Source organism: Garra rufa, chromosome 2 (genome assembly GCF_049309525.1).
Source record: "Garra rufa chromosome 2, GarRuf1.0, whole genome shotgun sequence".
Taxonomy (NCBI): domain Eukaryota; kingdom Metazoa; phylum Chordata; class Actinopteri; order Cypriniformes; family Cyprinidae; genus Garra; species Garra rufa.
Window position 1 is genome coordinate 14,021,127 of NC_133362.1, and position 12,963 is coordinate 14,034,089.

General features: G+C 38.7%; 1 protein-coding gene across 1 annotated transcript in view; it reads left to right on the forward strand.

Annotated features, from left to right (window-relative positions):
- Nucleotides 1-12,963, forward strand: part of lmbrd1 (LMBR1 domain containing 1) — a 65,798-nt gene that overhangs the window by 22,129 nt on the left and 30,706 nt on the right. The window contains exons 6-8 of the mRNA XM_073834591.1: nucleotides 3,687-3,954; nucleotides 4,728-4,878; nucleotides 5,665-5,817. Of these exons, the coding sequence (XP_073690692.1) occupies nucleotides 3,687-3,954; nucleotides 4,728-4,878; nucleotides 5,665-5,817 (572 nt within the window). The remainder of the gene's footprint in view (nucleotides 1-3,686; nucleotides 3,955-4,727; nucleotides 4,879-5,664; nucleotides 5,818-12,963) is intronic.

Below are 12,963 nucleotides of genomic sequence, written 5' to 3' on the forward strand. Positions count from 1 at the left end.
CACTAACTCCATAATATTGTTCATTCAGACTATTGTTCAGTCAGACTGATTTGCGAGCACGGAACGCGCATGAACACAAGAGGCGGGAATTATTGCATGAACCAATCACACGTGATCATAACCAGTCATATCCAATCATATCGTGATGGAGGCATTGCCTCCTTTCACGTGACTTTCCCCTTCATTCTCAATTTCTGCCCACCAAATTCACTGCACGCTTTAGAGGATCTGTTAAAACTCAATGGGCTCAGAGGGGCGAGAAAGATGTGGACTCCCGCTGTAACTTTATCTGCTGGTGTCACTGTTGAACAATGTTTCTTTAGAAAAAACGAGTGATTTATATACTTTTTAATGTTATATTTTGCAATATTGGTGTTGTTTTTTTTGTACTATTTTTTTTAATTCAATATTTTGAGGAGACACCGCCTTCCTCTGCCTTCTCATAGGAAATGCCCCAGATATATATGTATATACATGTTATTTAAGTAATATATGTAAGTAAATATAAAGTATTGACAGTATAGATTAGATATCAGGACCCAGCAGTGTATTCAATTATTAAAAATAATTTACTTCAAGGTACTGTCATCATTATTATTTATGACCATTGAATTGTTTAAAAGCTCTTTATTTATTAGTTTGTTGATGGTTAACAATGGTAGGGAATAGTTACCATTTTAGCTAAAACATTGTATTGACCAATCAGCCCCCAGAATCAAAGCCGCAGTGTGCGTTTTATAAAATGTTGCAGGTATTATATTAATTTAGTTTTCACTATGACAAGTGACACAGATGTGTTTCTCTCTAACACAGTGTGCACCACACCTGCATGGACGGTGTAAATTGACAGTGTTATATTTACAAAGCAACAGCAAATAGAATTACCCTCTCATTTCCAGCAGTGTAACACGTTTGTATTTAATTTACAGACTACAAAAGGGACAGAAGAAACACTGAAACACCATCTGGCAGAAGACCATTGCGTGTTGCACGCTGAACTCTATACATCTGTTGCTTTTTTTTTTTTGACAGTTTTACTTACTCTCTGTTCTCATTATGGCAAGAACACTGAGGAAGTGAGGGTTTTAATATAGTAATGCGAGTACGACCTTTTGATGGTTTAATGTTGCATGTAATTTTAGTGGATGTAGTGACTATTGCTGTTTTATTGTTGTTGAAAACAGATTGGCGTCATTGTACATCAGTTTCATCCTTCATCAGTAAAGATGCTTTTGTGACATTATTTGCATAATTACCGTACGCTCCACCGACATTAAAAACATGTTAATTTAAATGACCTCAAACACAAAGTTCAAGTTCGAGCTGATTACTCAGAAGCATCATGCTTGTGGAAAACCTAGAATTGATTTATTTTTTAATGCAAAATTAAAGTTTTATTATCACAATTAGCCATGTGCCCGAATAGTAGTGATCGTAGTAATTTGAAAGGCATAGAAAACAAATAACGCGTCCTGCGGAGCCACTAAAGGGACATGGTTTGCTGCTTTTTAGCAGTAGCTTGTTACATTACAGGACATAAAATTTCACTTACCACATAAAACAATTAAAGTGGGATGACTGATAGGATGATGCCGAATGAATTGCAAATCCTGAGCACCACTGACAAATATCTAATCTTGTAAAATGTGTTTGTATGTACTGCCGCTCCATAGTATAAACAGAATACATGTGATTGCGAATTGAAAGTGTAAGTAAAAAGCGAGCACACGTTCAAAAGCAATTTCAATGCCCCACATATTAATAGTGGCTTCCTGATGCTGCATTTTATATACAGTATAATTACCCTGTGATATAATTACAAGAGAAAGGATTAAAATAGATTTTTTTTTTTAATCCTATCTTGTACTTATTCCCTTTAGGGGTTCCATAGTACACATAATTTTTTTTCCAAATATGGTATTGGACATATCCTCGATCACAATCGTATGACTTTATTCTTATGTTATGACTTTAGGGTTTGTTCACCCAAAAATTAAAATGAGCCCATTATTTACTCACCCCCCAGGCATCCTCAGTGTATAGGACTTCCAATCAGAGTTATATTAAAAAAGATTCTGGCATTTCCCTGCTTTAGAATTGCATGGGTGGGTGTTTCTCTTCATCAGTCCAAAACAAGTCCAATAAAGTGCATCCATCCATAATAAAAAAGTGCCTCACACAGCTCCAAGGGGTGAAGGCCTCCTGTAGCGAATCAATGCATTTTTATAAGAAAAATCCATATTAAAAATTTAATAATCACTTCAATCTAGCATGGCCATGCACCGCTCAGAAGTGACGAACGTGAATGCGCCGTGGAGAGATCAAAACAAAACAGCGGTCACAAATTAGATGTACGAAATGAGGGTTTGTTAAGAAAAATGTTGGAGGGTTGCGATATAAGCCTAGAGGAGACTGATTTTTCTTTGCTAAAATAAGGAAACTTTGCAACTTACCGGCACATGCGCAACGCCAACATCCAACTCCATCCACCTGAATGGCTTTTGTGTACGTCCACTTGGTGCAAGCTAGATTAAAGTGATTGTTACAATTTAAATATGGATATTTTTCTTACCAGAATGCATTGATTCGCTTCCAGAGCCATGTGAGGCACTTTTTATTATGGATGGATGCACATTATTGGACTTGTTTTGGACTGATGAAGAGAAACACCCACCCATGCAATTCTAAAGCTTGGAAATGCCAGGATAATTTTTAATATAACTCTGATTAGTTTCATCTGAAAGAAGGAAGTCATATACACCTAGGATGTCTGAAGGGTGAGTAAATCATGGGCTAATTTTCATTTTTGGGTGAACTAACCCTTTAATAGCGACTCCCTGATCCTGCAGTTTATATACAGTATAATTACCCAGCATTATAATTATGAGAGAAAGCATTGAAATATATATTTTTCATTTGTACTTATTCCCTTTAGGGTTTCCGTAGTACACATAATTTTCTTTCTTTATTATGAGATTATTCACAAAACACTACAACTTTATCTGTAAATGGAAATTTGTAAATGCACGTTGAATGTACATTGCTTGCTTGCTTTTTAGTCGTTATGATGTTCAATTTGTGAGCCTTTTTTAAAAACAGATTTTTATTATGTTTTTTCCTCGGGCAAAAATAATTTTGAATGATTCGTCAGAAAATTTGACAATCATTTTAAAATAAGTAGAGCCCTAAATTTATTGGTCAAAAAGTGTGGAAACTCTAAAAAAGAGTCCTAAGGTATACAGGAGTCTGCTTAGAAAAATTTTGCACATTATTGTATTTTTTTGCACAGTCTGCCACATTGAAAAGTGTAAAGAAAGTCAGAAGAAACTCATAGTTTTGTGGCAGAGCCTCAAAAAGCGCACACTTTTCCCATGCAGGGTGTTGAACAAAAGCATCCTTGTGTAAGGGGGTGTACGCCTCCACATTTTCTCTTCTCTCTCTCTCCCCGATCCCCACTTTCATCCCTCTCTCCTCCGTTCTCCCAGCTGACAACCGCAACCCCTTCATCTTCATCTCTCCACCTCTTACTCTTACTCTCTCTCTCTCTCTCTCTCTTCGCTCTCCTTCTCAAACTATCATACTCTCTCTCCGTCTCCTGCCTCGGGTTTCCTTTCCAATCAGCACAGAACACACCTGTTTTTGTTTGGAGTGTCTCTTTTATTTTTCTCACGCTTGACGGACTGCAGGGGCAAGGAGGGCAGGAAAGAATGGGAAAGAGGAGGCGAAGGAGGAGGAGACGTCTCACCGGGGATGCAGGACAGATTCCTCTTTTATGAGGAGCGCTTGGTATTCGGGACGTGGTCCGGCCTTTAGAGCCCTCGTGATTCATAGCAGAGGGTGTCATGGCCCACGGCGACGGACGGACACACTCGGCCTGACTCTTGGGACGGCGAGTTATACAGAGCATGTCACCTTCTCTGCTTTAAAAGCATCTTCGGCAGAGAAGATAAAAAGGTCACCAGTGTTTTAGCCGCTTTCTGAAGATCTAATTGTGCCTCTGACTTTTGTCAGCATTTTGATATGAAAGCTTTTGAAAATGGCAGAACCTCACGTATGTGGGTGCATTTTTCTCGAGGTGTGTGTGTACACACAACCTGGTCTCTTTTATTCCCTGCCTGTATTGATTTGCCACCGAAGAGTATTGAAGATGGTCTTTATTTTTAATTAAAGTTCACAAAGCCCATATTGAGAAGGCTAGCAGGCTTCTGACCCAAGCCTTTCAGTGCTCACTGCATAAGACCTGCACTTCCTGATGCCGAGATGGGGAAAAAAAAACATTGATGAGCTCAGGGCAATGAAATAACCTCTGATTTACGGTCCTCAGAAACTGCAGGGTTTTATCATATTTCCCTACATGAGCTTAGATAGTTCCTCTCCGATGTATTGTGCATGTGAAAGCGCGCTTTGCGCCGTCACATGGGGGCACTGTTAGGCTGCACATTGCTGGAAATCAAGCCGTTCATCTCAAAATGGTCGCTGCATGCAAACACACACTCTCACACTCTTTTCATCTCCTCCTCTTCACCCTCATAGCACAGAAAACACATACATGAATTCAGTGGGCTTCTGAATGACACCATTTAGAAAGTGCTCTTTTCTTATCAAGTGTCATAATGTATGGATTTAGTTCCTCTGCACAGTGGCACTTAGAGGCGATCGGCGGGTCTCTTGGTGAAATTGTGGTGGCACTCTGCCTGATGACTGTGAATGGTGTATAATTGGTCTTTAATGCTCTTTCTTTCTCCATGTCAGGCGTACGGGATGTCCGTCCTGCCGCTGAACCTGATTAAAGGCACGCGCAGCATCCTGTACGAGCGGCTGGAGAACACTGAAGACACGGAGGAGGTGGAGCACCAGATAGACAAGCTCAAAGCCAAGGTCTCTGTTTGTGTGAACTGAATTCAGATCAGAGCTCGGCTCACTTTATTTAGGATGGGCTGCTTGTCTGTTGCTGTCCTTAAGGTCAGTGGTACTCAGCTGGTCTGAGGATTGTCAACAGATGCAAATAGAAAAGGCAATTTAAATACTACTGTTCAAAAGTAGGATAGTTTTATTTAGCAAAGATGCATTAAACTGATCAAAGATGATAGTAAAATGCTGTTTTCAACATGTTTCGTGGAGCAAATCAGCATATTAGAATGATTTCTGAAGGATCATGTGGCTGAAGATTTGAGTAATGATGCTGAAAATTCAGCTTTGCATCACAGGAATAAATTACATTTTAAATGATATTAAAATAGAGAATAGTTATTTTGAATTATAGTAGTATTTCTTAATATTATTGTTAAATTACTGTATTTTTGATGTAATAAATGCAGCCTGGGTGAGTGTAAACTGGGTGAGTCAGAAACATCGTACTTACCCCAAACTTCTGGATGGAAGTGTAGCTAAACATATATAAACACATCAACATAAACAATGAACAGAACTGAACAAACAAATTAAAGAAAAATATGACACAAGATAATGCAAACTAACCTGTATCTTTAACAGTAGATAATTTAAATGAATTGCCAGATGCATAAAACAATGGTTTATACCAACTTTTTTGTGGTAACTTACTGGCTTCTGAGGAAATGAATCCATCAAAATTCAAAAGACAATTTGAATTTGAAACCAAATACTCACAATATGCACTAAGCAATTTTGCTCTTTTCTCTTCAGTGTGCCGATGGGCGTCCTCTTTCTATGAGGGACCGGAGGAACCTCCAGGATCTTGAAGCTAAACTACAGGTGCTGCACCGGCGGGGCCGTCACCTTGAGATCGCCGAGAGGAACTGCTGCAATAAAGTGGGCTCTGCTCTGCGTCCCATGAAGGTGTGTTGAGTTTTGCCTGAGAATCACTTTATTGACTTTCTTCGTGTGCCTTTTGCAGTTTCAACAACTCTTGATTGCCCACATTGATGTGGTTATGTTTGTTACAGCTGTGCTGCGTGTTTGGCTTTGAATCCCAGAGGTTGTGCAAAAAGAAATCCAATTTTCTATGATCTTTTTGAAATGACTGTGTACTCAAAAAAAGTTTTTAAAAACATCTCAAAGAAAGCATCTAGTGAAACTAATATGCACAAAATAACTTTCTGACAATTGAAAACATATGAGCAGCCACATTTACACATCAGAGACGACTATTTGGTGTTCAGAAACTGGCGCTAGCAGCAGCAGCAAGGTCATGGGTTTGATTTCCAGGGAGCGCATGAGCTGATAACATGCTAACTTTCAATACAAAACGTCTGCTAAATGCATAAATGTGATCCTAGACCACAAAACCAGTCATTTTCTCAGTATTTGTATATAGTTGTTTCAAAAAATTGACCCTTATGACTGGTTTTGTGGTCCAAGGTCACAAATATAAATACCTGTATTTATGTGGAGTTTATTTTAACAATTTGGCACAAAATTGTTGTAATTCTTATGGAGAGAGAAAATTATGACAAAAACGTCTTTGAAAAATATAAATTGTAACAACTTGACTTGAATAGACTTTGCAATAGTTCAATATCAGTGCAGCTGTTTTTCTTTTGAAGAAATTTTTCTTTAACTCATACTTTGGATCAAAAAGTATATACTTCAAATCAAAAACAGCTGGCTTTCCACACACTGACACAAAAAGTGAATATTCAGAGGTGACAGTTCTTTCTGTTGGAATAAGAGTGGCATTTGTAAGAGACTTTAACGAGTCAAATGATGCCAGATCGAGTTCAGCTCTTTGTGAACTGCAATCCTCACCCTGTTGCACCACATTTGATCAAAAGTCATTCAAATGACTTGCATTTTCGTAAAAGTGTTCCAAGTCATGAAATCAAAATTGACCCTATTTTCTTCCACAATAAGTGTCCCTGGTCTTTACCAGAATGTTTTTCTCCATCTGAAATAACTTCCTTTATAATGTCAGTGTGGGGTTTTTTGGTTATAGTTAAAAAGAGCAAAATAACCATTTTGACAAGTTAAAATTTTACCAGTTTAATAATCCATTAATTTAATGGCTGTTACCATTATTTTAATGAAAGTTACTGTAATAATAGTGAATAAAGGTAAATGGCATCTGCAAACTCTCATTGAATTTTCTGTTTCACTTGTAGGGCCATTACATTATGGAAGTAAATGGGTTGCAGATGCCATTTCATGTTTACTTTAAAAGATTCCATTGGTTTTGCAATAAAATCATTCCAATTTTATGCTTTTACTCATCAAACTTTCAGAGCAGTTGCGTAAAGTATGATTTGCATATATATTTTATATAAGCTTAGACTTATATATACTATATATATATCACATTTTTTTCACTTGATGTTTTTTTTTCTTCAAGCATTTTCATCATCTTTTTCCTAATTAATTGTTCCATTATGTCACTATCCTATCTTGCTAAGTCTATCAAGAAGGAGGTGTGAAGGAAATTAATTTTCATGGTGACTTTGATGTACCACGTACATTATGACTTAATTTGAATGCCAACACGTATTCCCAAGAAAATCAAAAAAACCTTTGGGTTTTATCACCTTGGCACAGATTCGCCAAACTGAGCAACCACTTTGCTAGATGCATTATTTCACCTTATTGCTCTGCTTACGTCCAGCCATTTTTATTGAATATATAATATTTCTATTTATTTATTTGGCTCTTTTTCAATATGTGTGCTCACTGGGAATCAAATATATGACCTTGGCATTGTTAAAGCTGCACTCATCCTTTAACAATCTTATCTTACTTAGCATTTTTGTCTTGTTTTTAGTCAAAATATCTAAAAATTCTTAAATTAACATGCATTTACTAAATAAGCAAAATGGCATGAGATATTTAGTCTTGTTTCCAGGCGGGAAAAAACTAAATGAAGTGCAGTTTGCTTAAAATAAGTAAAATTATCTGCCTCCACTGGCTCCACTGTACTCCACTGGCAGATAATTGTACTTGTTTCCAGGGGGAAAAAACTAAATTAAGTGCATTTTGCTTAAAACAAGACTAAGGGTGTGTTCACACTTGTCGTGTTTGGTTCAAATAAAACTCTAGTGCAATTGATCTGTTAGTGTGGTTCATTTGAGTAAGTATGAACGCTGCCATCCAAACCCTGGTGCCCACCAACAAGTGGACCGATGGGTCTTGGTCCACTTCCAAACAAACTCTAGTGCGTTTCGAATGAAATAAGAACTCAACACGGACCAAATACTTCTAAACGAACCAAAAACAACAAGTAATGACAAGATGCAACGCTATGCGACATGATTTCACGAGGGGAACAAGCGGTATATCCAAAACAAAATGAGCAGAGGGCAAACGTGGAGCAACAAGAAGGTAAAGTGCCTTTTATTAGCTCTTTGTAGTAAAAAAAAAAAAAAGCACGCCCATCAACGTGCTTCATTCGGCTGCACTGCTGCTTACTTGAGAAAATGTCTCTAAATAAGTGTGGTTTTGGTTGTAAGGCAAAGATAACCTTGCTCAGCTTCCCGAAGAACCCAGTGTTATTTGAACAGTGGATGATGCAGTTTCTTTTTCCAGGGCAGAATTGAGTTTTGCGAGTGTGTTTGTTGACAAACGTTTTATAAACAAGGCTCAGTTCGACGCTGGATTTGCACATCATTTGATACTGAAAGATGGAGCGGCACCACCTATAAAACATTCCAGTCATGATTCAGAACTGCAGATGTTAAGTGAAACTGCATCAAATGTCTGTGTTTGTTGGCAGTCGGCGCAAGTTCTTGCCAATCTTTAGCTCCGCCTATGGTGTGCCTCCAGGAGACGGCTGTTTTCCGGGAATCATAAAGCTGTTTTGGAGATGTGAGGGATGCAGTACACTCTGTAGGTACTCAAGATTAACATAAGATTGGGTAAGATAAGAAACTGTGTGTGTTATTCCCCCTTTAAGTTGAACTTGCCTTTTACTTTTGTTTAGAGTGTTCGGTGATTTCTGTCACTAAATATACGTCATTCAACCAGACCAATCAGGTTGTAAACGTTTCACTATGCCTTTAGGTTCGGTATCTTTAGGTTCACTGTTAAAAATGCCAGTGTGAACACTAAGTGGACCAGGACCAAAGGTATCATTTTCTTTTTTGGTCCGGACCAAATGAACCAAACGAATCGAACTACAAGTGTGAACACACCCTAAGGGTGTACTCACACTAGGCACGGTTGCCGTGAACCGGGCCCGAGTACGATTGTTCCCACTTCCCCACTCCTCCTCTGGCCTGCACTCACATAAGGTTTCAGCATTTGTGCCGGAGCACGCTTACGTCATTATGGTGCAATTATGCTGTCGACAGCGTCATACCATTGTTATTTATCTTTTTCGTCTGCAGAGCTGCCAGATTTACGGAGTGCATCCCGTACCTTTAAATACTGTGCGCGCAGTTTTTTAACCTTGTCTTGACACTGCTCGGTGGTTCTTTGGTATCCACGACGAAGAAGATAGTCCCGGATTTTGCGAAATATATCAGAGTTCTTATGCGTTTTGTCCAGCTGTTTTTGTATGCTCTCATCTGCTCAAATTTCCAACAAACATTGCACCTCTGCCGTAGACCAAAGCGACGCAAAAACGTGACGTCACGCGTCCTGTTCCGTGCTCCAGCATGGTTAGCGTTCACACTACATGCAAATCGCGCCCGAGTCCAACTGAACCGTGCTCTGGCCCACCTCTTCCAGCCGCGCCCAGGCACGGTTCGGAGCACTCACACTAGTCAAACAAACTGTGCTTCGGTGGTCAAATGCACTCGGGCACGGTTCAAACTTCCTAGTGTGAGTACACCCTAAATACCTTATGTCATTTTGCTTATCTAGTAAATTCAAATTAATTTAACCCCGGTTTCAGAGACAAGGCTTAAGCCTAGTCTAAGACTAAAATGTAAGTCTGAGCTGTTTCAACTGAAAGAAACTTGCACTGGCTGATCTTAAATTATATCAGTGCCTTTGTTTTGTCTCAAAATACTCACCAGTAATGTTTTTTCCTAAGCATGTTTATAAATATTACTTAAATGTCCTAATTGAACTATTGGCTAATCCTGGCTTAGTCTAAGCCCTGTCTGTGAAATCAGGCCCAAGAATTGTTAGATATTTTGACTAGAAACAAGACAAAAATACTAAGTAAGATCAGCCTTTTTTGCTAACATGCTTTAGTATGTCTTTCTTTCCTCTGCAGGACACAAAAAGTGATGTTTAGAATACCCTAGCTGTTCACGTAAACTCAATAAGCTTGAAAATTGCAAAACGTGAATGACTAAATGATGACAGAATTTCTAAATATACATCTAGTGATGCACAAAATCGCTTTGAATATCACAGCCCTTCCACACTCCAGCCTGTCTTTATAATGTTTGTCGTCTTTCGTTTATTTGCTGTTATTCTTTGCATCGTTTCTTCTCCCAGCATGCTCTGCACCAGAGGGGTTCCTCATTTCCGTCTTTGGCGGCCCACTAACAGCAGACATGAACATGGCACTCTAATGATAGACTCCAGACTCTATTTATACCTAAACTAGACTTGAGATTTACTAATTTTCCCACAAGAGCTTCGGGGGAAATGCATACTGAGAGAAATCTGTCTGCCAAACGGATCTCTCCATCAGTCACCGCGCCTCGTTTACGCCGTCATGATGCGCTGCGCTTGTCTTTGCTTTACAGTGCAAATTTAACGATTTAGTGCAAAGGTTTTCCGAGCATTTAAATCTGAGGTCAGCATCTCCTCTTTATGTTCTCCAAGGGCCATTTTCAGGCTTGATTCGCGCTCCCTGCTGTGAAGTCTCACGTGTACTTTGTTGTCGCTAACACAACATGTGTACTGATATTCAACACTATTCCATGCTCCTTGCTGTGAGACGTAATAGTCGCACGGCCCAGTGGGTGGTTTGTTAACTGTTGCATGGGTGGTCCAATGGGGCGATTTGATACGTGTGAGTCTCTGCTGATGAGTTTAGATAAATTCAGCTGTCAGCACAGACTAATAGATCGCACACATGCATGCGCGTACACGAAGGCACTTCTATTACCCTTTAATGTGGACCCGGCAGATGTGATTGATTCCATTAGAAGAGCAGGTTAATTGACCTAAATTCTGTATCAGATTGATTGATTAAGTTTGATTGATTTTAATTATTGTGTTTACCGTTTCATCTGCAGCGGAAATTGGTTCGGAAAATTGAAAGTGGTGTATTGGAGGTGCTTAGGTATTTTAATGAGCCCCGAGAAGATGAAACACAACACTTACCATGCAAATTGCACATATTTTCTCCCTTCGCGACAAGTAACGAGCACGCTGGATCTATACGTATTGTCGTCACGGTGGTTCGCTTGTAACCGTAGAGCTGTAGTAGATGTGCACACAGTTCCAAGAGGTTCACACATTAGAACCCAGCAGGCCCCGGGAATGGTGGCAGTGGCAGGTGGTCGCGAGTCCAATTATAAAACGAAATAAACTTGTTTATGAAGCCTGTGCGAGTGTGATACCTATAGAGGCTTTCATTATCATTCAAAGGATATTAAAAATCTCTGCTGTAATGCACTTGCAGACAGTGCACTGATAAAGCAGCCCTTGGCAGAGCTCAGAGCAAGGACGATTATGGACCAGGCCAGTGTGACCAGGGGCGTCTGACTGCCAGGGGCCTCGAGCGCTCTGTTATGGCCAAACGTGGGGAAACAAGCCATTGCAGATGTGAAACTGATCTAGATAAACAAACAGAGCTTGAATGTGTGCACAATGTGAAATAAACAAAGAAATAAGCGTTTTGCATATTTGCTTTCTTTTGCTTTTAAAGGCGCCTTTATGCAGCAAAATTAAAGCAGCTCTGTGCCTGCTCAAAATTCTGTGTAAAGATGCAATGTTACATCAAAGTCAGAATAAATTATGCCTGCTCGACCCACCTCAGCACGCATCAAAGTATATAGTATCAAAGTATATATACAGGTGTAAATTGCTATGTAAATTCATTTAAGCCACCTCTGACCTGCATTAAAGCATTAGTAAACTCCAGAATTAAAATTTCCTGGTAATTTACTTACCCCCATGTCATCCAAAATGTTCATGTCTTTCTTTCTTCAAGCATCTACTCAAACATCATGCCCAGCGTTCAGGGTAACGCATTGTTACAATCAGGTTACTTTTTCAAGTAACTACTAAAGTAATGCATTACTTTTTAATTTGCAAGAAAATATCTGAGTTACTTTAACAAATAAGTAATGCCAGCTACTTTGTTTTCCCATTTATTGACTGACAAGTCTCCTGTCCCCATGTTGAGAGAAAGTGCGTGTGCGCTGTATACCTGTTGTTCTGAATGTGTAAACATTTGGCATTAATTCATCTCACTCAAAAAACAGATTCAGTATTCATCAAAATGAATTAAAACGGTGAAATGCAAACTCAGAATATGACACATACCTGCAATAATTAAATATGATAAATAACACAAATATCCTTTATGTATTTAATCTCATTTTATTAACCAATGTCTTTGCTGCTGAACAATTTCAACCGTACTTATAAGAAAAAATGACTTCAGATAAACTAACATTTGTGCTTCATTGTTTTTATTGCTGAAGAGTGTTGAACTTTTTTCGTCTGCATTCTACAGACGTGAATTTACTTTTCCTTCAGCCTGAGGCTTATTCATTTCACTTTTTGGTGTGAAAGGGCTTTTACATTTGCTAAAAGTAGAACACTTTATATTAAAAACAAAATAAGCAAGCCCTGGCCAGATTGAAAAAGTAATGCAAAAGTAACGCAACACATTACTTTGCATAAAAAGTAACTAAGTAACGTAATTAGTTACATTTTTTAGGAAGTAACACAATATTGTAATGAATTACTTTTAAAAGTAACTGTCCCCAACACTGATCATGCCCACAAAAACAATAATATTACAAATAAAATCATTTTCTCCTCCAACTTCAAAATCGTCTGAGATCGTTGTTTTTGAAAGGTATTCACTTCACGTTGGCTTTGCAAACACTGGGGCGGTACTTCTGCGTACATCACGCATGGCCT